A 23191-nucleotide genomic window follows, 5' to 3' on the forward strand; every position below is an offset into this window, starting at 1 on the left:
CCTCTTTCGCTTTCCTTTTCCCTTTTCTTCCTACTGTTCCTGTCCCTCGTCACGCCTGGCTGTTGTTCTCGTGTTCTTGTTGGCGTTCCCTCTCGTCTCCCGTCTCTCTCTCATCTCTCTCTCTCTCCTTCGTGTCACGTGCCCGCGCGTGTGTATTATTTTGACGCCCCCCTCCCTCTTCTTGTGTCTGACGTCTTTAGTGTTCTCCCTTTGTCCCTGCCGCTTTGTTTTTCTTGGTTGTGCGCGCCTGTGCGTGTGTGTACGTCTTTGCGGCGCTCGGCTTCTCTCCCCCCTCTCCGCATCTTTTTCCTTGTTTTTCCCCCTTCTTGTTTGAGGTCGCATAGGCCACACAGCAAGCAGCAAGAAGAGGAGCCACCCTAATCCCCCCACCCCCCCCACCACCATATCCACATTGTAGTGGATGAGCACGGGAGGTGTACCGACCCAGTTTTTCTCTCCCGCTCTCGATCTCTTACGGCTGCTCTCTGTGTGCGCATCACCTACTCTCCACTTTGCATGAGGCGTGAAAGGCGAGATACCGGATCCCTCCTTTTGCCTTCGCTCCGCATCTCCTCTCTAGTACATCCACTCCGGTACACACACACACACACACACACACACACACACACCCGTAACGCCTATACACGCGGAGAATTTTCCTTTCACCTCTGTGGCCGTCTTTACCTCCTTTTTTTTCTACTGCATAGGCACGTGTATTCAAATATACGCATCATCCGAAGCTTCTCTCTATATTTATCTCTCTATGACGAGAGAGAGAGAGGGAAAGTAGCCAAATCAGTCTTTGCTCGATTCATCTTACTCTTGCTCTCTCATACTTGATATACTTTCTTCTCACCGCTGTGCGTCTCTCTTTCTCTCTCTCCCTCTCCTTATGTGTGCGTGTGTCTGGCATACAGAGACTGTCTTACCTCTCCTCTCTTGCATGGCTCTTCGCTTTTCCCTCTCTTTTCTGGTGTACGCCTTCTTTTCTTCGCTCCCGACCCTTCCTCTCTTTCCCCCATTGCTGTTCAGTGCGTCTGTGCTTGTGTGGCAGCTTACCCCTCTTTCTTTCATTCTCTCTGAGTGCGCCTTTTTTCGCCCGAAACTCTCTCGCTGTGTTGCGTCTTTGACTGTGGCATCTCTCCCTCCCTCCCTGTGTGCGTGTTGTTGTTTTTCCCTCGTTGAAGTCTCTACGCTTCGACCCCCCCCCTTCCCCCCTCTCTCTCTCCCTCCTACCTAGACTACGGTCTTTTACATTTTGTGCTGTCTTTCCCCCACTCTGTTGTTGCTGCTCAGTAGCAGACAAGGGCCGATACTTTGTGGTGTCTTCTCGCTCGAGGCTTTCTTTTCCCTCCTGTGTTTCTCTCCGTTCGACCTCCTAATCCTTTACCCCCTCCCTCCCTTCTCTGGCTCTTCCTCTCTTCCCCTCTCCCTCTCTCTCTCTCTCTCTCCGTGTGCGCGCTTGTGCGTTTCGGTTGCTTCATCAGCTAGAGCTGTTTCTCTCTCTCTCTCCCTCTCTCCTTTCCACCCCACCCCACCATCTCTGCAGTGTTGTGTCCGCCGTGTGTGTGTGTGTGTGTGGCTGGGCTGGGCTGGGCTGGTTTCCAAGGAACGTGCATTCCACGTAAGCGTGTCTGTTCATACGACAGCACCAACGTGCTCTTGTGCCGTCTTGTATTCCTGCAGCTTCACACATACCCACACCCACACACCCACCCACACACACACACTTTCTCTTGCTAGAGCGTCTGCCGTGCGCCCCAACTCGCACGGCAGCGCGACGGAGAAGGGAGGGAGTTGAAGGGCGGAGAAAAAGCGCAAAAACGATGCCGCTGATTTCGGTGCGTCCCGAACCTCCCGGAGCGGACGGGATTTGTGTACGGCGCGCTCGCTCCCTGTCGTCGCGCCGCGCTGCCGCCGCGGCTGCCTCAGCGCAGCCCTCCACGGTGACAGGAACGCCCCCGGCGCTTTCGATGAAGCCCATGTATTTCCCTTTGCGTTCTTCACAAACAAAGAGCGGTGTTGGCGGCGCGGTCATCGAGCAGAGGAGTCCTGACAGCACCGCTGGTGACTTTGGCAACGACGGCGTGGGTGCGATTGTGATGGGCACGGCGCCGCTAACAGAGCTGGTGGACGTGGACGCGATGACCACCTCACACGCTTACGCCTCGCACAAGTTGCATGCATCGGATAAGCGCCTCAAGTGTGGTGCCGGAAGCATTGCAGTACCGCTCTCCACCGCCGTTATTTTGCCGAGTGTAACGGAGCTAACGAACCAAGCCGAGGCGCTGAATTCGCCGCCCTCGGCGATGTCGCCCATATCTGCTATGCGACGTGCTATGGAGAAAGGTGCGCGCCCAATGCGCCGCCCGCACGACGCGTCCGCTGCCTCCCCTCTTACACACGCTCGGAGTGGCAGTGGTGGAGATCGCGACGAGGCCGCCAAGGCAACAGCGTTGCGGCGCGACGTTGTGCGTCGTACCTTGTCATTGCTGGGGCTTCCCACCTCCACCGGCGTCTCTGCCGGTGTGGATCGTTGCGAGGCTGCGGTGGAGTCACCCTCTCAGGTTCCGGAGGACGGGGCTGGCGTCGGTGAGCACGCTCACGTCACGACATCGTCGCAGTCTAGTGTCAGGGACCGCTTGGGATCAGCATTAGCACCTGAAGTGCCCTCGCCATCCGCGGCAGTGGCTCCGAGGACGCCGGCCGAGAGAACGCAGGTCAATACCGACGCCGAGTTCCCCTGCTCGCCGGTGGTGAGGACGTTTGGTGCCTTTCTGCAGCTTATGCAGCCAGCACCACCACCCCCAATCCCCGTTGTGTCACTGTCAGACAGTCAGACGGCACGCTCAGAGCCGTGCTCAACAGTACGAGACAACGTGGCAGGAAACGGCCAGCAATTTCACACCATCCCTCCTCTACCGCCGCCGCTGCCTCTGCCGCCACCGTACGGGGAAACTCCGGCTCCGCAGCCAGCCTTTGGCGCCGGGACCTTCGCCTCTGCGCAGGACCTCGTTGCACATGTGCGACTGCTACTGCCATGGATGATCTTTGCATCAAAGAAGCGGCGCCGCGTGGTTGGTGGAGAAGACGGCCTCGCTGATGACTTGGCGATGTCCCTGCTGTCGCTGTCCTCGCTTCCGATCCCTGCCGCCTTGGAGCGCACCACACGTGCGGGTTCATTGTCGTTTTCGCAGCCGCAGCAGCGCGGTGCGCCGCCAACGCGCTCTGCCGCCATCACATGCCGCTCCACTTTCGTTGACGGCGAGGTTACTCTCGTCAGCGACCACGTGGACGCGGTACTGCCGACGTGGGCGTACCTCTCCTCACACATCGCGGACGCCGTCCCGCCAATGCACGTCATATCGGTCCCCACTGTTGCTGTTGTGAGGGACGACTTCCTGACGATAGCCTCAACAGGGAGCTACAACCACCACAACAGCATGGCCAACTCCATCGTTGGTGGGGTGGCGACCTCGTTATCGTCGACGGCAGCGACCCCGCTCATCGTGGACGAGCTCGTGGATCGGCAGTCGTGCTTGTACCCGCACGGGCTGGCGGATGCCTGCGCGCTGGCTCAGCTACGGCGGCTGAAGCCAAAGACGGCGACCGCAGGTGCATCGGCGCAGAGCTCTCTACGCTTTCTGCGGCTGGAGCTGCAGGTTGATGTGCAACATATCCCTCCCACGGTGAGGGGTGTGGCACCGGCCGAGCGGCAGTGCATGCTGGATCAAGTCCTCACCGAGTTCACGCTGACGGGCGTGTTGCCCACGACCGTACTACGAGGCGTACTGAATGACGCTGCACTGCGGTTGTTGGCCAGCGTGGACGAGCAGGTGTTGCGACAGGTGGCCGGGGAGGTGGACCTGGCTAGTCAAGCGGAGGTCGACTCCCATGACGGCGACGCATCGAGCACCTTGGCAGTGCCCACTGTCGCTGCTCAAGCCCATCGCCAGCGTGTCGTGCCGCTCAGCCTCCATGTTCACACGCTTCAAGGGGAGCCGGGTGGTGCTTCTTCGCACACCCCAGCAGCCTCCCCCATCTCTGGCGAAACCGGCTCGCTGCGCCACCTACCGACGGGGCTCACAACCACACCGACGCGACTGATCCTCACAGTGCTCGTGCACGTACAGCAGACTTCCGCAACGTCCACCGCTTCTGAGGCTCAGGAGACGCCGGCGACGAACAATGAGCAAAAACTGCAGGCAAATAAAGAAGGCCGCGAAGGCGCGTCAGTGACGATGGAGGCCCCTTCCTCGTCCTCCGCTGCAGGTGCGACGGCTCGGATGGACGACAACGCCAGCGTGTCCTTGGCTAGCACCGTTGTACAGCATCTTTTTCCACTCACCTTCGGGCTGTCACGCTTCACGACGAAGCTCTCTCTATCCAGCGCTGTTGACTACGATGTGCAGCACACCACAAAGAGGACCAGTAGCGCTGAGAGCCCATCAAGTGGTACCGCAGAGGCTGTGGAAGAAGAAGCCGCCGCCGTTTCAGCGGGGATCTCAGGGCTGCGAACAGCAGAGTCCCGTGGAGCCACAACTTCGACGACGACTGAGGAAGGCCCACGCATCGCTCGAGCACGAGGGGCGGCGCAGCCGTGGGCGTGGCAGGACATCTCCCTTGGCTCTGTGCGGGCGTGGTGCGGCCTAGCAGAGCTGAAGCCGCTTCCCACCTCGGCAGCAATGATGTCCTCCTCTTCTCCGCCGGCGTTCTCGCGTGTGGCGCGTGCCGTGGTTGCAGGGGCCGACAGCACGGCAAGCATGAGCACTTTTCTCCCCTCGCAGACGGGGTCGAAGCAGCGGCGATCGCTCAAGAAGGCGCTCCCCGAAGTCGCCACCACAGTTTCTACCACAGCGGAGGGCGTAGTTGTCGCGGCTGCCGCCGCCGCTTCTGCGAGCCAGGGAGTCAGCGGTACCGCGGCTAAGCAGGAAGTGATTTCTAAGCGTGAGATGAAGGGCCAGTTGGTCGAGGACGACAAGGATAGGGGTGAGTTCGACGACGGCAGCGCCATTAGCGTGTCACTGCGGCGCTGTGATGTGGCCAAGGAGACGATGGCGCTGACAGCTGCTGTGGAGGCCGTGCGCTGCTGTGTGGACGCGCTGTGCGGTCACGCCAGGCGGCTGCGGGTGCTCATGGATATAGTCAAGGATGAGGTGGAAGCTGTTCAGGTAGACGCCGACAACAGCGGCAGTGGCGCGGCCGACTACTGTGGCGTAGAGGGCAGGGAGGAGCACCAGAGGAAGGCACATGCGGGCCGGCGTTGCACTGTGGTGTTCGCGTCGACCGACAGCACTTCCAAGACGGGCGCCACTCCTAGCCGCCGTTGCGTCAGCGATCACGCTTACATGCAAGACATCATGGTGGCTGTTCAGAAGATGCTCGGGTACGGGCTAACGCGCTTGATTATCACTTGCCTTTCCGCACCAGAGTCCGCCGAAGACAGCGAGGCGTCTACCACGGCGGAGAATGTGGCTGACTGCGATGCCGAGAAGCGAAATGCGGGCCCTCGCTCCGTCCTCTTTTCCATGCTCGCTAGCGCCGAGGGCAGCGATGACAGCGACGTGGCGCCCACGTGCAGCATTGCGCAGCAGCTGCGACGCCGGTTCTCTGTGTACGGCCGCTACCTTACAAAGCGTGTGTGTGCCCCGCTGGAGGAGCTCGAGATGCTCTTTGTAGAATGCACCAGCAGCGCCGCCACGACGCCAAGGACCACTACGGCGACGCCCACCATCTTGAAAGACGGCAACGGAAGTCCGAGTGACGTGTCGAGCCCCACGCGTCAGGCGGTCCTAGGGGCACAGGTGATGTTGAAGGAAACGCGCCGCCACCGCCGCCGCGCTGCGGGCGTAGATGCTTCACAGGACGAAGTGAAGTGGAGTGGTGCCGGGAAGACCGAGGAGGCGGACGAGTATGCTGTCGACTCCACCGTGCTGCCTGCCTTATCCGTTGCGAAGGCGGCGGTGCAGCTCTGCCGCATGATGGCCGGCACATCTGCCCCGTTGTGCGATGCTGGCGCTGTTGCTTCTGGCAAGGAGTTTTCAAGGGTCCAGCACATGCCCATGGCGGCTACCAGCAGCGGTGGTTTGGCGACGATGTCGAACCCAGTCTCGCTAATTCAGTGCCACGACCGTCGGAACTACCGCTCCATCTCACGCTCACCTTTCGCCTCCATACGCATGGTCGGTGCCGCCGCCGGCGCTCTTCATTCCCTGCACGAGCGCGTTGCCTCCCTTGTTGACACCATTACCAGAGGGCTGCGACTACTTGAGGCGGAGGAGCAACGGTGGGCAACGCTGCAGGAGCCGCTGGCGTGCCTGAGGGAGTACTGGGGCGACATACGAGTGATCATCAACAAGGAGCGTGTCCAACGGTGTGAGGTAACGCTGTCGTCACTGGTTGCCTTGGAGAGGCAGGTGCGAGGCACCCTGGCGATGGAAGAGGTACGTGGGTGGTCATCGATTGTGGAAGAAGAGATCACTTCGGCCGCTGAGGCTGAGTCTGCATTAGCTGTGGTTGTTGAGCTCGGCAAACTCACTGTTTCAGCGAGCCAGTCTCGTACGTTCAACCAGCGCTGCGTTGCTCAGTTGCCCATACGGACTCCGGTAGCCACGCTGCCGTTGATGCGGGACCTTAGTAAAGCCGACTTGTCCCCAGAGCAGCCGCTCGAGGTACCGCAGCGAGCGATGATGGCGGAGGAGTGCAAGGAAGAGCGAGCAACAGTGGGCTCAGACGAACACTCGGAAGTGGAGGTGGAGGAGTGGCTGCTAAAGCCATTGCTGCCGAAGCGGTCGCACCTGTTAGACGTCGAGCGAGACGAGTCACAGGTGGCGGCGGAGGGCGAGCTGCAAGACACTTTCGTTGGCGACGCCATTGTGGTCGAGAGTGGCGGCGATGACAGCATTGAGGCATCGACCGAGAAACTGGATAACCAACCTGTTGAGTTCGCCGAGACAATGACGTCACCTCCGTTATCTCTCCTCTCCACCGCAGCGTCCAACAGCCTCACCGCTACCCCAACACCGAAGCAGATGCCCCAACACAGCCAACTGAAGCAGAATGGTCTCGCGAAACGGTCACGCCAGGCTCCAACGACGCAGCCACAGTCACAGACTCAGTCTCGCGGCAAGGCATCATGTTCACGTACGCAGGTATCGCAAGGCAGCTCTACGCCTCCAATATCTCTGCCACACTCGAGGTCATTGGCGGCAGCATCAAGCAGCTTGGCGCGACTGTCGCAGCGGCGAGGCGCCGCCGCCGCTGATGCTAGCACCCGTGCTGTGGTGTCTATGGAGGGTGCACTCGCACTAGCGCCGCTGAACGTGGATGTGATAGTCCTCCGCCAGGCCACCCCGTTCGTGGCCGTCGGGGTTGCTCTTTTCCTTCTTCTTCTTTTCCTGTAAAGGCGGCTGGGATGGATCGTACGCGTCACAGAACGCTGCTGCTGCTGCTGCTGCTGCTCTTGGTGCTGCGCTACGCTCGCAAACGCGTGCGTGTATCCGCAGAAGTGCCTTTCCTTCGCTTTTATCCTTTTTTCCTCTCTCCAGCTACTCACGTGGTTCCCTGCATGCGCCGTGGCTTTTCTGCTCTCTTTTAACGCCCTTCGACCAGCCACGCCCGCACACACTCTCCGCTACGTGAACACAGAGGGAAGGCGCAAATTCATCCACCCATACACACATCAGATTTGCGGCAGCCACGTCACCGCCGTCTTGTCTCTTCTTCGCTCCTTTCACCTGGCATGTTGTGCATCCCCCCTCTCCCCCTTTTCCTTCCTGAGGTTATGCGCGCGACACGGTTCTCTTCGTCCAATCACTTCTTCTTCCCCAATTCCTTCGTATTTGCGTGTCTCTTCCTCGACCCCCCACCACTTACTTTCTCTCTCTCTCTCTCTCTCGTTCTTTTGGTTTCTCAGACTCCGTTGATCATGAGTAGCAGTATCATCATGACGTAACGTCTTCCTCCCTCTCTCCGGACGAATGCCGACTGTTGCGTCGTGTGGGTTTCTGTGTTACTTTGTCTCTCTTTTCTTTCTCCCTCAGCGCAGACTGCGTCTCTCCCTTGGTGGAGCAGCTGTTCTCTCCCTCCTCCCCTGTATACTTCAGCTTCTGAGCTTTTTCCATCTTGTCAGAGACACTCCCCTCTTCCTCACCCCAGTGACGGGTGCCACAGCGGCTGAGGAGAACACGCGTGGGGAGTATCCCGAGCGTGCACGTGTGTTTGAGAGCGTGAGCGAATCACTTGCATGCACTCCCCTTTCCTCTTCCCATGAGAGACAGCCGTTTGCCCGCTTATGTGGTCTGTGGTGTTATTTGTTCTCTCCCCCTTTCGCTGTCTCTCTCCCTCTCTCTGTCTGTGCGTGTGTGTGATGAAGCGTCTCGCGCAGCAGTAGACGAGCGTGGGGATGAACGCGTAGGAAATCAAAGGGAATGCACGCAAGCTCAGGAACGAGAGAAGACACCGCTGCGGTGCGCATTTTTCTCGGTCGTTTTTCTCCCTTTTCTTTCAGAGAGGGGGGCACCGCCAGCACTGCTAGCACTGCCAGCACTGCCAGCATACGCGTATATGCGTGACTCTGGAAGTGGGCTGCGCGTACGCCACGGGTTGTGGAAGGCGGGAGGGGGGGGGTGGGGGCACGGAGTCGGCACGCGTTGGAGAGCCCCTTTGCGTCGCCAACTGCTGCTTCTCGATTGCCTGTGTCTCACTCCTGCACTCCACAAGGAAGGGGATGGTGGTGGTTCTGGCGTGAGTGCCTATGTTTTTTCCCTCGCTGACGTCCGCATCACCACCTCTACCGTCAACCTTGACGTCTCTCTTTTTCTCCCTCTCTTCCGTCTCTTGACGCCTGTTGACTTCTCTCGCACCTCGCTGCCAGCCTTTTCACGCCCACTCAAATACCCCCTCCCCCTCCCCCCCTCCCCACACACTCACACGTGCAGAGGTGTTGAGGGAAACAGCACTGTCCATCTTTACTCACCTCCATCAGAGTCTACCCAAGGCTTTACCTCTACTCTGCTCCCTTTCTTATCTCTGCACACGCGAGTTGGCCCACGCGCATCTCTCTCTGTGTGAGAGAGAGAGTGCGAGTCTCTGTCTGACTGTGGCTGTGTGCGCGTAGGTGTAAGGTCTTGTGGGAGAAGGGACAGCACGGAGAGGGGCCAGCGCCAAGCTCTCGCGTGTATCTACTCTGCGCCCCCCCCTTCTCCCTCCTCGCCCCCGCTGCCCAGGCTCGTCAATCTACCACACCGGCTCCACCTTATCCGCAGGGACACACACAGGGTGATAAAGGGACCGAGAAAAAATGAGCCACAAATACATCTTTAAGTACATCATCATCGGCGACATGAGCGTCGGAAAGAGCTGCCTCATGCACCTCTTCACCGAGCAGCGGTACCGCAAGGACCTGCTGCACACCATTGGGGTCGACTTTGGCACCACAGTCATCGACATCAACGGCGAGCTTGTGAAGCTGCAGATGTGGGACACAGCCGGGCAGGAGCGCTTCCGCTCTGTCACGCGCGGCTACTACCGCGGCGCAGCCGGCGCGCTACTCGTGTATGACATTAGCCGACGATCCACCTACGCCCACATCGGCACTTGGCTGACGGATGCTCGGCTGAACACGGGGCCCGAGACGGTGTTCATCCTCGTAGGCAACAAGTCAGACCTGGAGGAGCAGCGAGAGGTCTCGTACGAGGAGGCAGCCCAGTTTGCAGCGGAGCACAATCTGCTGTTTGTGGAGTGCAGCTCGCTAAACGGCAACAACGTCGAGGAGGTCTTCCTGTCTACGGCGCGCCGCATTCACGAGAAGGTGAAGAGTGGTGTGATGAGCCCAGTCGATCCGGAGAGTGGCGTGCAGCTGCACGCCGCCGCCATTCCCACCTCAACCGCAAACAGTGGCCAGGCTGGGGGTCCAGTTGATTTGACGACTGTCAAGAGTGGCGGCGCCGCTGGTGCGGCGGAGTCGAGCTGCTGCTAGGGGGGAGGCTCCTCTTGCTTCTGCTCCTGTTCCCCACGCCCCAACCCACATACACATGCATACATATGCATATACATATAAATATATGTATATATATGCATATCAGCAGTAGAGGAAAGGCAAGAGAGTGTTTGTGTGCGTGTGTGTGTGTGTGTCCGGGGAGGGGCAGAGCTCAGGTGGGCTTACCTCTTTCTGCGCACGCCCACACGTGTGGTACGTGTAGGCATGACAGGAAGGCATGGGTGAGGGGGCAAGGGCGGACGAGGAGTGTTTTTGAAGGGAAGAGGGGAAGAGTAGTCGTAGTTGTTGAACTGGCCAGCAAGCTCCGAGCGACGACAGTGCGTTGGCATGTGTCGGGGAAGGGCTTTGTCGTAATCAGGTGTGTTGTACTCTTCTCGCGCCCCGTCGTTCAACCCCCACGCGATTTCCGTCCTTCGTCATTTCTTGACTAGACTTTTCTCATCATTTGGTCTCCCCCGCTTCTCTTTGCTATTCTGAGCAGAGAGGGGAGAGCGAAGGAGCGTAGGGCTGAGGTGGAGATGATGATGACGATGATGGACGCACGAATCGTCTCCTTATTTTAGTCTTTTCCAACCGCGCACAGGCCTCCCCCCTTTCCCCTGCTCGCTTCTTGCTTTCTCCACTGTTCTCCCTTCCTTGTGGTTCTCTTTTCCATTGTGCTCTCCGCCGCAGCTGCGTGTGCACGCGCCAGTCGCCCACTCGCCCCCCCATCGAGGGGATCGGTCAGTGACGGGGCTGTAAGGAGAGGCGGCTCGTGGTGGAGGTAATAATGGGGCGACATCACACCTACACCCATGTGCTTGGTCGGTGGTATTTTGCCATTCCCGAGACATCCTCCTATTCACTGTACTGTGCTCTCCCGCTTCGCCCCTCTCCGTTGGCCTTTCTGTTGTTCTTCTCGAGACTGCAATGAAGACGCATGACATGACGCCTGGTGCCATTATCAGAGCGGCACTACACTCTACGGTCACTGATGCTGCATGCGCTTTACGCATGTCGGATGTACCTGTCAGCAAGTTATGGGCACCGTATGCTCGTGTGGTGTGTGTGTGTGTGTGTGTGTGTGGCGGTACAGGTGCCTTCTTCTCACCATGCGCTTGGTGTCGCTAATAGTGGGGGCAGTCACAGTGAACTCCTACGGAGTCGTACCGCCTGGAGGCCACCCCCCCCCCCCCCCCCCCCCCCCCATTGCGTGGCCCTCTCCATAGCCGTCCCACGTGCCCATTGCAGTCATTCAACCAGGCTGAGTAGAGTGCCACCCCGACCTCCGTCTTCTACACATATGCGCCGCTACCGAGTTGCCTCCCCTCTTTCTCCCTTTTTTTTTGCTGCACTGCGCCGCCCATCCCTCTCAGTCTCGGTGCTGTGCGTCCTCGCCTCTCTTTTGCCGCTCCACCCCGCGCTGCCTTAGACAAAACTCAGGCGCGCACGCCATCATCCCCAGCGCGACGCCCAGCGAAGAAGAGACTCACTGCTGCTCGACTCCCACTGTACAGTGGCTCCTCCCATCAGAGAGACGAAGGACGCCCTTCCTGTCCCCTCCCCCCCCATACTCACCGCCCATCCTCCCAGCGTCATGCCACCATCGCGCGTCCGCAAAGAAGAGGCGGAGCTCCGCCAGATCGCGAAGAAGTCACGACTGGCTCGCAGGGAGGCTCAGCAGCGCGAGCGGAAGCAGCATCAGCGTGCGCGACGCGCGGCGGCGACGAGCGGTGAGGCGCCTCCTGCTGCTACTGAGCCAGCCGGCGCCTCTGTGAAAAACAGAAGGCGAGGGGCAATCCTCCTCCCACATGAGGTCCAGGAGCTGCGTCAGCGGCTCCTGGACGACGACACCGCCGCCGCCAGCTCTGCGTCTGGGGCGGGCTTTCCCGACCGGAAGAAGAAAAAGGCGGAAGCGAAGAAAGCCGCTCGCTCTTCCGCCAGTAAGTCCGCAGGCGCTGCCGGGGCCAGTAGTCACAGCGCCGTCTTTGCCTCTTCCACACTAGTTCCTGCCTACCACCAGGAGGTTCACTTCAAGAAGAAGATGTTCTTCGTGGACGTGGTGCTGCACCACATCCCGCATCAGAAGATCGACATCAGTGAGACGAACGCGAGCCAGCTGGTAGTCGACACGTGCGGCCACACAAAGAGGTACCGCCTCGTGCTGCCGTACCCGAAGGGCATGCGGTGCGACGCCGCGGTGGCCACGTACGAGTTTGAGAACGGCATCCTGCACTGCCGCCTGCCCATCGTGGATGGCACTATCCCGGTCGACCTCGAGGTAGAAAATGAGAGGATAGTCGAGGAAATTCGCCAGCAGAAGGCATTGCGCTTCCGCGTGACTCAGGACGGCGACTTGACGGTTCGCACGCGGCAGGCGCTGCTGGCGCCAACGCCCGTTGCTCAGGCTGCGCTGATAGAGACGAAAAAGGCGGCGGCAGCGGCACGGCGCTGTGACGATGCGGACAATGTCAACGATACCATCAACACCAAGGAGCTAGAGGCGGAGGGGAGGGAAAAGACGGCTAGCCCCAAGTCTCGGAAGCGCACACGCGACAGCGGTGAGGAGGATAGCAAGGAGATGCAGCAGCCGACAAACTCTGCATCAACGGGGAAAGCGGCGGGTGCGGCTTCGTCGGAGAGCATTGCGCTGAAGGAAGCTGCTGCGGCGTCAAAGCCAGCCACGAAGAAGTCGAAGTCTGATATCTTCGAGGCAGAGCATGCCAAGGCGATGGAGGCTGCAAGGACAGCCGCTGCCAAGGTGCACCTCTCTCTGCGCGAGCGGGTGAAGCTGGCCAAGACGGTGCAGGCGAACCGCGAGGAGCGCCTGAAGACGCGTTCCCTCCGCAAGGAGCGGAAGGAGGAGCAGAGGCAGCGGTCTTTCCACCGCGTTTTGGAGGAGCAGAAGCGCCAGCTTGTGGCCCGTGCGGCGATGCAGCGATCGGTGCCGCGCCCCACCCCAAAGGCGAACGCGCCGGCAAAGTCGGTGCGCTTTGCCGACGCGTGAGAGGGCGGCTCCCCTCTTCCCCTCACCCTTTTCTCCTCACTCTAGCAGAGGAACTGCACCAAGCAGGCACCTGCCGACGTACAGATGAGGGGATGAGGGCGGCCCACCCCCTCGCACATTTGCTGGGGACGAATGCCTGCTCGCTGAGCGACAGAGGGAGGAAGGGGTCGAACGAGTGTCGATTCTTTAATGGTCAGCACCCCCCCTCTTTCCTTGCCTGCACTGTACTTTCACACCATACATACCCCTCCCCCTCCCCCCTCCCACACACACACTGTCGCTCTACCTTTCTCTGTTTCTCTAAGACTACGTAACACGCGCGGTAACGCGCTGCATCGACCGAAAAGAGCGCACAAGGAAGCTGGCAAGGCGACAGAACATTTGCGAGAGAGGCGAAGAAGGGGCGCCCCTCCTCCCTTCCCTCTCTGTCCACCGCCTCCACCACCACCTCTTCGCAGCATCGGCAAGACTCGAAGGGAAGGGAGCACAACAAGTAAACTGGCTAACGGATGGAGGGAAGAGGGGGGGCTGCCTCTGCTGTTGCCTACACGTAATGTCCCCCCCCCCCTATGCGGCCCTCTTTGTCACTCTCTCTCCCCCTCTTTCTCCCCCCCTCTCTCGTCCTCGTCGACTTGGGGTGTCTTTCTCTCCTTCTCGGCATGTGGCGTGTGCACTGCGAGGCATTGGCACACACCCACACCCGCACTCGTGTCTGCTGCTCATTCTGCAGCAAACGCATCAGACCAGATACGCTTAACGCACGCGTGTACGCACGCCTCCCCTCCCCACACCCGCACCCGCACCTTTGCGAGCTGCCGGCCTGATGCCCGCCAGACGGGGTACGAGGATCGTTGACACCCGCCCGCAGTCGGTAGCGGACGGGATGGGCAGCGCTCCTCTTTTGGCGACATTCGCAACGTTGACGGAGCAGGCAGCGGCCATATCAACGTCGACAGCAACCACAACTGCGACAGCAGCGGTGACGGCGCGAGGCTGCCGCGTCGTAGTGTCAGGTGTGGAGGAAATTCAGGTAGCAACGCCGACGAATGGCGGTGGCAGTGACAGCAGTGCTGTGCTTTCTGGAGTGGAGCACTTCAAGGTGCCGGCTGCAGTGCTGCAGCGCATTCCGCAGCAAGGACAGTCTACAGCGGAAACGCACGCGATCAACACCAACACCACCGCTTGCTCAACGGCATTGACGTCAGAGGCGGCCATGCGTGCCGGCGAGCCTGTGCCACTGCCGCAGATTCCCTTCTCAACTCGTGGTGGGACTAGGGGTCGCGCCAAGAGTGCGAAGGCGTCGAGCAGTGACATGTCAGCGTCACCTGCGTCCCTTTCGCGGGCACCGGACTCTCCCACCGTGGCGTCTGAGCTCACATTTGCATCCCAAGAAGGCCTTCCTACCGCCCTCGCGGTCAGTGATGCGGCTGTTTCGACGACGGTGGCGGCCCACACGATGGCCAGCAGCAGCCACGCGCAGGTTGACAGCAAAGAGCCGCTATTGCTGCGTAGACAGCAGAAGCCGGTGGTCTTCTCGCGTCAGTGGCGTCGACATCTCCTCAACGCTACCGCCTCGTCGTCATTGCCTTTGACGTCCAGTAAGCCGATTGCCAGCTCTACCGTCGAGGACGCGCTGCAAGGTCACCTCCAGAGCATTGGCCGGCGTACGCACGGGTGCGTGAGTGAGAGTGGCGCAGACCGCGTCTCTAACGAGGAAGACGATGATAACGAGGATGGCGCATCCCCCTTTGGCAATGCGAGTATCATCAAGTTCAGCCGCACCGAGGACAGCGAAGGTGTGCCTGGCAGACTTCCAGCGGTGCCGCCAAGCAGTGACTCCGACGATGGCGAGAACCGACTCAACCTCGAATCATCATCCACGATGCACGCTACGGCTGTTGAGGCACTGGAAGGCAGCCATAACGGTGTGACGCTGCAGTCTTCCGGGGCGCCGACGCGTCGGCAGCGGCACCAACTACGGCAGCGGGCGCAGGAGGAGCGCGAGCACCACCGCGTGCGGCGTCATATGGCTGGATACGATCCTGACTTTCTGAGCCGACAGGAGTCTCAGCTTCACGTGAACAAGAAATGTGGCAGCAGCGAGGAGAGTGAGGCGGAGGACGAGGGGAGTGTCGAGTACTCTTCGGAGGAGACGGCCTACAGCGCATCGTCCACGGCGGAAAGTGAATCGCTCACTTCCCTCAGCGAGGCGGGAGGCGACGAGAAGGCAGAGGAGGTTGAGGAGGATGGGGACACCAATGATGACCTGTTGGGGTCCTCCGCACCTGCGCCGCATGAGGGCCACACTGTGGTCAGTGGCGGCGGGCTCTGCGCTGCGGAGCGTACTGAGCACGAGCGCCATCAGCACGCACAATACAAGGGCAGTACAGTGACACCGCCGCCACTGATCGGCGATGCCCACAGCGGCGGCAGCGGCACAGTCTCTACGAGTGCGCGTTCTCTCTTCTTCCAGTCTTTCTTTTTCGCATGCCACGAGATCCGCCTGCACCCCAGTGGCTGCCACCACACCCTCGTCGGACTTCAAGACTCTGTCACCATCAAAGGTCCCTGCGGCATCATCGGCTTTGGTCTTGGCGAAGTTTCTGTCAGCGGCTTCTACCTTGGTCGAAAGCAACTGACCCTGTGGCACGAGGAGCACCGAGCAGTGCTGATGCCCATGAAGCGGCTCAAGACGCGGCACGCGCAGGACATGGAGCTGCCTCAGTGGCCTCGCGTGCCGGCGCCTGCGTGGCCCCCCGGAGGCTTATCGACAGCCGCCGCTGCCGAACCAAGCAGGAGGACGGACGTTGGCGATGTTTTGGGCCATCCACTGAATCCGCTCTACTACCGTGGCGTCTGTGCTGCCTCGGGAATCCGGAAGTCGGCGGCGCTGATTGGCGTTTCAGCAGTGACTGCTGCTCCTGGCACCGGGGAGCCGGACGAGGAGGAGGAGGAGGAGGCCTTCCTGCAGTCACTGCAGTGGGGCTGCGAGTCTGTGTTTGGGGAGGTGGACTGGGACTGGGTGGAGGCGACGGTGCAGAGCTGGCGTAGCCTCTTTTCCAACCAGCTTCCACCAATCCTGCTGATTCTGCAGCCGCCATCCTCCCTGCGCCGGCATGCCGATGAGGGGCCGACGCGGAGGTTCTACCTCACCCGCAAACGGGGCCGTCAGTACGGCACCGCTAGTGGCAAGGCAGAGAGGAGCACAAAGGGGGGAGGAGCGCTGCAGGACGCCGCCGCCGCTGCACCGTCGAGCGCGTACATGGACATTCCATCCTTTGTTGCTCACCGCAGCGAGCCGTCTGTCGATCTCGCCCTCGTACCGAGCATTGTGCCGTCGATCGCAGCGCAGGGCTGCGGCTCTGTCATGGTGCTGGGCTCCGCGAACATCGGCAAGTCGACACTGTGCCGATACTTGGCAAATACCCTACTCAGTCAGCACGGGCTTTGCTACTGGCTGGATCTCGATGTGGGGCAGCCTGAGTTTGGCGTCCCGGGTCAGCTGACACTCTCCGTTGTGCGGCGTCCGCTGCTGCGCGCACATGACGCGAGCTGCGCTCAGGTTGTCTCAGCTTTCTTCGTGGGCGGCAGCACCACGGCACAATGCCCACTGACCGCGGCGAACGCACTAGCAGCCGTGTGTGCGCAGGCACGAGAGGTGAGTAAAGCGCATCCTGTGGTGGTGAACACGCATGGCTGGGTGCTTCAGACGGGTCGCCGCATCTCTGTCGAGGCACTGCGCCGTCTGCGACCACGTCAGGTGATTCACCTGCACAAGGCACAGGAGGAGTTATGGGCCCAGGACACGGCAGCTTTGCTGGATCCGCGCAACGGGCTAAACGCCGAGGTGGTGCAGCGCCGCTTCCTTGTTCGTCACAGGAATGCCAGCTCTGCTGCCGCGGCTGTTGGTGGTGAGCGCGCTGATAAACCTGCAGCGGGCTCGAAGAAGAGCAAGATCAAAGGCGCACCTCCCAGCAGCACGGCGCCGTCGGCAGTGTTGCTCTGTCGTCTCCCGTATCCTTACACCCACGAAGAGGCCGTCCAACAGGCGGGGTCCTCTGACCGCGAGTCACCGGTTTCGCCCTCGACTACTGCGAAGGCGCACAAGTGGTGCGGCCAGGTTCACTCGGTTCGTGTGCAGCGCGAGGACACGTACTCGTCGATTGCCCGCATCAAGGCGATGAAAGGCAGTCGTGGGCGGCAGCAGCGGTGGGAGACGTACTTCTCGGCCCTGTTCCGCCATTATGTCGGCAGCACCACCTCTGGCGCGAAGGCGGCGAGCAAAGACTCGAGCCCGGTGGAAGATGAGGCCGAGACGACCCTCCTCGAGGCACCGCTTTCGGCATTGCACTCGATCGTGCTGGCCGAGCGTGATGAAAAGCTCGGCGATGTGCGCCTGGCAGGACCCGCGCTGCCCTCCTCGTCTTCCGCAGAGGTGACATCCCCTGTCACTGCCTCTGTGGCTGCTCAGCAGCGGCAAACCCGGCAAACGCACGCGGAGGTGGCCGCTGCGCTGGAGCACGCAGTAGTCGCAGTCCTTTTCCACGCTCGCCCCTCCGCTGCGGCGGCACACGGCCAGTCTAACGGTGGCGAACGGTGGTGTGTCGTGCGCAGTCTTGCCTCCCTTCAAAATGGGTTTCCTGTGTCATGCTACGGTGTTGTGGAGAGCTGCGAGCAGGAACTCCTGCACGGCGTCGATGCGGCGCAGTACGAGAATGGCGCGAGCTCGTCGCGGGGCGACTCTGCCTTGGCGGGCTGGATTCGCGTCCGTGTGCCACTGCGGCCAAGCGTCGTCGCAGCCATGCTCTCTATCCCCGAGGCCGGGCTTGCGGATGTGACCGCCAAGTGGTCCACCAACGTCTCCATCGCCTACAGTGCCACCTTGCGTAGCGACACCGCCTTTGCTGATACCTGGCGATAACGTGCTCTACTCGCCACTCTTCCCCGCCTGATCGTTTAATGAGTTCCCTTCGTCTTCCCCTACCACTCGTGCTGTCTTTGTTGCCGACGTGCGCGCGCGCGTGTGTGCGGAGGAGCGGGGGTGCCATGATAGGTGAGGGCGCTGCGGAGCAATGCAGCAGCAGTGCACCCACACACGCAGTAAGGTTAATGCGTCAAGAGGTCATACCGTAACATTACTATAACCCCCCCACCCACCCACAACCTCTTCTCCGTCCCCCTTGGCCACGTGCGAAGGTAAGAGAGCTTCCGTTGACACGTTCAACTGGACCCCTCTCCCTTCCTCTCTCTCTGTGTGAGGGCGTACATGACCTCTCCGCTGTTCGTGCACTTGGCCACATCGACGGCACACGCACACATCCCCCCCTCTGCTGCCTTACACGTCTTTGTGCGCGTGTGCCGTCGATGTGGCCTTGCTGCTGCCCAAGCCCCCCTTCTCGCTTCATGCTGCGGAGGCTTTTGCATTTGTCTTCTCCTCTCTGTCTCTTTCATTCTCGCTCACCCACTCCTTCAGAGTGATCCTCCTGGAGGACACAGTCATCACAGCAGCACAGCGCAAAACAGCAAGAGCAAGACAGTGCGCCCCCTTCTCTCTACCCCCTTCCCCCTTTCCACTCGCACCTCACACAAGTATCACCTGCGCACACACGCCAAGGAAGAGGGCGGGACGTGTTGCACTCGACGCTGACACAACAACCCACTCGCAGACCCACGCACACCCTCTGCCACACCACTTGTGCACTTGGGTCCTCTTTGATTGCTCCTATATAGCAGAGCTGCTCTTCGTGTGTACAGTGACGCAGTCCACCAGGAATAGTGACGGGCTGCCCCCCTCTTCTCCCTCGCAACCCCCTTCGCTGTTTGTCTGTCGGCTTGTGTGTATTGCTGCGATGAGCATCCACAGCGTCTTGCGTCGAGGCTGCCGCAGCGGTCAGCAGCGGTGCAGTCTTCTCTGGAGGTTTTCGGTCACCGTCTTGGTGCTCGCCATACTCGCAAGCGTTGCCACACAAGCTGTTCTGGACGAAGTGGAGAGAAATGCTTCAGAGCATCCGGCGGACACCTTTGGCAGTGAAACGAACGGTGTGGTGGCTCAGGCCCCAGCGGTACATATAAACGCATCCCATGTGCTAGCCGCGGATGACAAGCTCACGCCGGCCAGTGCTGTACCGCAGCACCACGATGACGCAGCACTGGGAGCACCAAAGTCCCCACTCAGCCAGCAGGGGCACTACGAGCAAGCTGCGAAGCGCGCTACTGAGCTGCACACGGACGCAGTGCCAGCAGACAGGAAAGCCGGAACTTCTTCTCCCCTTCCATCAGAGGCCTTCACGGAGGAGTCCGTCCGGGTAGAGCGTGACTGGCCCGAGCAGCCGCTGCCGCAACAAGATGTGCCGAGCCAAGTGCCGCTGAACAGCACCCTGTACAGCGGCGAAGAAGAGAACTGGCAGCATGAGCAGCAACATCAGGCGACAGAACCGACGGCCAGCGCCCCATCACTTATGTACACAGACGACACGGATGTTCCCTACGTGGGTGATGCGCATGCCGCACCTCCGGCTACAGAGCCTGCCACTGTTTCCAACAACCATGCTGGTATAACCGCCGCCGCTGCTGATGCGGCGCAGGGGTGGGACGCTTCACCACCACCACAGGAGGACGTTACTACACCAGCGCAGCCAGATGAGCCATCCGCGTTCGATAAGGATGCCCCTTCCACTCCTGCGTGGAAAGAAAGGGATTCATCTGCATCGCCGCAACCACAGACAGAGGATCGGTTGCCTTTCCAGAGGGATGGCCGAGATCCGCATGAAGACCAGCAGAGCGCCGCGTTGGACCGTGACGCGCGCACCACTCCGCAAAGTGGGCCTGGATGGGAGGTGACGAAGAGACAGCAGGAGGCTGCCGCGGAGGCCGCGCATCAGGAAACCCCACCACCGTCTACAGCCAACGCAGCACCCGCTTCGCCTGAAGCGCCCCTGGCGCAGAGGACTTCAGAAGAGCTGCACCAGGCATGGGCCGGTGAAGCTCACGAGGAAGTGGGCGGCGAGGTGTCATCAGACCCCCCTTCTGTGCTGGAGGCGCAGGAGCAACAGCTGCCGGAGCACCATGACGAGCACCAGCAGTGGACGGAGGGCGGGGGAGTTCAGGGCGATGGTGCGACGCATGGCGCAGAAGTCACTACAGCGGATGATGGGGTTCTCACCGGCACGTCGGGTGGCTTGGCGAAGGAGGTGTGGCCCGCAGAAGCGCCACTGCCTGAAGCGGAGTTGACGGCAGAGGAGCACGCTGCAACTGCGGAGGTGCCTGAAACTGATCGTTCTGTATCGCTGTTCGCCACCGCCGATGTCGCTAGCGATGTGCCGGTGTCTGCTGAGGAGAGTGGTGAGGCTGCAGCCTATGTGCAAGCGACAGAGGACCAGGTTGAGCCCGGTGATGCTGCTTCTGCCACCGATGCCGACACTATCAGGGATGGGAAGAGGGCGGCCACCGAGTTTTGGGAAGGACCGGACGACACTGCTGCTGCTGAGACTGACTTCACGGAGGGGGCAGGGAGCTCCGTCAGAGAGTCTGCCGCTGATGTGGGGAATGCCGATGGTGATGGGCTGAACAAAGAAAGGGAAGGGTTTGCGCCTTCTTCACCAGCCTCTGCCGCAATCACCACGCCCTGTAGCAGCACCGACACGCCGTATCATCCTTGGGAGCACCACGTGCTGCACCCTCGATCCCCACCCCCGTCGCGACTTGCTCTCTCCTACCTCTACTACCACGCGCTGGAGGCGCTCTACGTGGATGAGAACGTGACGCTTTTCGTTCAGCGAGCCCGTGACGTGGCGCCGTACGGACATGCACGGCTGAACTGGCTTCTCGGTGTGCTGCATGCCTACGGCGTCGGCGTCCCGCGCAGCGAGCGGGATGCACTCATGTATTACTCCTTCGCCGCTATGGAGGCGGTACCTGAGGCGCACATGGCGCTCGGGTACCGCTACAAGCTCGGCCTCGGGGTTGTGGAGAGCTGCGAGAGCGCGCTGGCGCACTACCGCGAGGCAGCGGACGCGGTGGCTATGACGTACGACGGCACTGCTGCTGCCTCCGACAGTGGTGTGACACCGATGGCCGCTGGCGCCAAGACGATTGGCAGCGGCAGGGGCAGTCGCAGCGGTTCAACGTCTTTCTTTGCCTACCGCGACGACGCTGCCGCGTCTGACGTGCGCAAGCAGCGCCGGCTGGATCTTATCAGCCTCAAGTATCAGGCCGACATCGGCGACGTGGATGCGATCCTCACACTAGGGTACTTGCTCCTCAAGGGTGACTATCAGGTGGCGCGCGATGGCCGTCGCGCCGCCACCTACTTCAAGGCCGCTGCCGAACAGGGCAGTGCACGAGCGCAGGGTGCTCTGGGTCAGCTGTACATGGCTGGTGACTCATCCATCAGCCCACCACTGCGGCCTGACCTGCGGAGGGCCCTCCACCACTTCCGCCTAGGCGCTCTGCAGAACGATGCTCTGTCCCTGAACGGGATAGGCTTCCTCCACGCTATTGGGTACCTCCATCAAGACCAGCGCCATGGCGCGGCCGACGCCAACAGCCACGCCACTGACGAGTCAGACGTTGACGACAAGTCTGCGGCGCCGCCGTTGAACGGGCCGCCGGACTTCGTGACGGCGGCGCAGTACTTCTACCGCAGCCACTGCGCTGAGGGGCTGTACAACCTCGGCGTCCTTTTTCTGCACGGCCGCGGGGTGGTGCTAGACAAGAAGCAGGCGCGCCGCCTCTTCGAAAGGGCAGCGAAGCAAGGCAGCGTACTGGCGCAGTGGCAGCTGGCAAACATGCTGAGCGAGGTCGCCGAGGACAGTAGAGGCATACCGGCGGCAGAGTGTAAGCGGGCACTAGCGCTGTATCAGCGCACCGCGTCCTTTGGCACTTGGCAGCACCGCGCGTCCGGCAACCACCGTTCGGGTGGCGGTGCCGCCGTCGGTTCTGACAATGCAAATGGGCAGCCGCAGCGGCAGCGCCATGGTGATGCGGAGGAGAAGATGGGAATCAACGAAGACGGTGACGCACAACTGTTGAGGGAGACGAGGGACAGGCACGTGTCTTCCCACGACGGCAGCCGGGGCCAGGACGATGACGGCGGCGCTGCCAACCATCTTGGCGGGTTTGTGCGACCGCGGTCGGAGGCGGAGTATCAAGTGCTGCTCGCCGGCATTCTCGACCGCCTGCACGCTGTGGAGGAGTCTTTGGTGTCGTCGGACGAAGGTGAAGGGCCCACCACTGTGTCGTTGGCCTCCTTTGTCGAGCTTCTCAGCCTGGCTGAGACGGGCGACGCAGTCTCTCCGTGGGTGGCCGCCCAGTACGTAGATGAATACCTCGAGGTCGCGGACACGACACTGCCGGATGGCAGACATGTCGGCAAGGCCGGTGCGGTCCCTCTTTTGTGGCCTTCGCCCTCCACGCCAGCAGGGACTCCTCAGTACCTCTCCGGCGAGGCGGCCGCCAGCGAGCTGCTCTACCATCTACTGCAGCGCACCGTGCTGCATCACACGCACACGCACGCCACGCTCGGGGCTGCGTATCTGCGACTCGGCAATTTCTACTATTATGGGGAGTCCCCCCTGTACGGGGTGAACATGGAGCGTGCACTGGCGTACTACCGCATCGCAGGTGATCAGCATCACAATGCACAGGCACTCTTCAACGTGGGCTTCATGTACCAGCTGGGTCTGCATAAAGCTCCTCGCGTGACGCGGGTGGTGGGAGGCATGTCCGCACAGGAGGTGGCAGGGCGTCCTGACGTGCTGCGGCACTACACCAGCGTCCCCACAGGGGCTGAATGGATGGTGCACTCGAACCCGCCCGAGTACCTGGTAGCATCACCGGCCTTCTACTTAGCTGTCAAGGCTGCGGCAAACGCGTGGGACCGCACCAGCGCGGACCCGATGGCGCGCGGCGTTGATGTGTACCTTTCGTGGAAGTACTACACGGCGTCGCTCAAGCAAGAGGAGCGGGGCTGGATGGCAGTGCAGTTTGCCTTGCTGATGCTCAACGTGCAGTGGTCTCTGCGGCACTTTGGCATCTCTGGGCTGCTACCGCAGTCGTCGGCGTTCACGTCACCCTCCGCTTCGTCCTCGACTTCAGCTGACTCGACGTTCTCCCTGGATGAGGTAGGGATGAATGGCGTTGATGTCCCACTATCGACCGGCGTGGGGGGTGCCCATTGGGTGCACCAGGACAGAGGCGCCGCTCTT

At 61.0% G+C, this 23191-nt stretch overlaps 5 protein-coding genes across 5 annotated transcripts in view; all 5 read left to right on the forward strand.

Annotated features, from left to right (window-relative positions):
- Positions 1 to 1973: 1973 nt before the first annotated feature.
- LBRM_07_0610 (cysteine peptidase B (CPB)) lies at positions 1974 to 7403 on the forward strand (the record flags this gene model as incomplete). Its single annotated transcript, XM_001562507.2, has 1 exon — positions 1974 to 7403. One exon carries the CDS (start codon positions 1974 to 1976, stop codon positions 7401 to 7403), a length of 5430 nt encoding a protein of 1809 aa, XP_001562557.2.
- Positions 7404 to 9301: 1898 nt separating this feature from the next.
- Positions 9302 to 9979, forward strand: LBRM_07_0620 (putative ras-related protein rab-14; the record flags this gene model as incomplete). The annotated part of the gene is made up of 1 exon (XM_001562508.1): positions 9302 to 9979. The coding sequence occupies one exon, from the start codon at positions 9302 to 9304 to the stop codon at positions 9977 to 9979; it is 678 nt and encodes a 225-aa protein (XP_001562558.1).
- A 1597-nt stretch (positions 9980 to 11576) lies between these two features.
- Positions 11577 to 12986, forward strand: LBRM_07_0630 (conserved hypothetical protein; the record flags this gene model as incomplete). The annotated part of the gene is made up of 1 exon (XM_001562509.1): positions 11577 to 12986. The coding sequence occupies one exon, from the start codon at positions 11577 to 11579 to the stop codon at positions 12984 to 12986; it is 1410 nt and encodes a 469-aa protein (XP_001562559.1).
- An 883-nt stretch (positions 12987 to 13869) lies between these two features.
- LBRM_07_0640 (conserved hypothetical protein) lies at positions 13870 to 17907 on the forward strand (the record flags this gene model as incomplete). Its single annotated transcript, XM_001562510.1, has 1 exon — positions 13870 to 17907. The coding sequence occupies one exon, from the start codon at positions 13870 to 13872 to the stop codon at positions 17905 to 17907; it is 4038 nt and encodes a 1345-aa protein (XP_001562560.1).
- Positions 17908 to 18835: 928 nt separating this feature from the next.
- The window catches only part of LBRM_07_0650 (conserved hypothetical protein), a gene marked incomplete at both ends in the record, with an annotated part of 4536 nt that continues 180 nt past the window's right edge, over positions 18836 to 23191 (forward strand). Inside the window, one exon of the mRNA XM_001562511.1 lies at positions 18836 to 23191. This exon is cut by the window's right edge and continues 180 nt beyond it. Coding sequence (XP_001562561.1) covers positions 18836 to 23191 — 4356 coding nt within the window.

This window comes from Leishmania braziliensis, chromosome 7 (assembly GCF_000002845.2).
Source record: "Leishmania braziliensis MHOM/BR/75/M2904 complete genome, chromosome 7".
Classification (NCBI taxonomy): domain Eukaryota; phylum Euglenozoa; class Kinetoplastea; order Trypanosomatida; family Trypanosomatidae; genus Leishmania; species Leishmania braziliensis.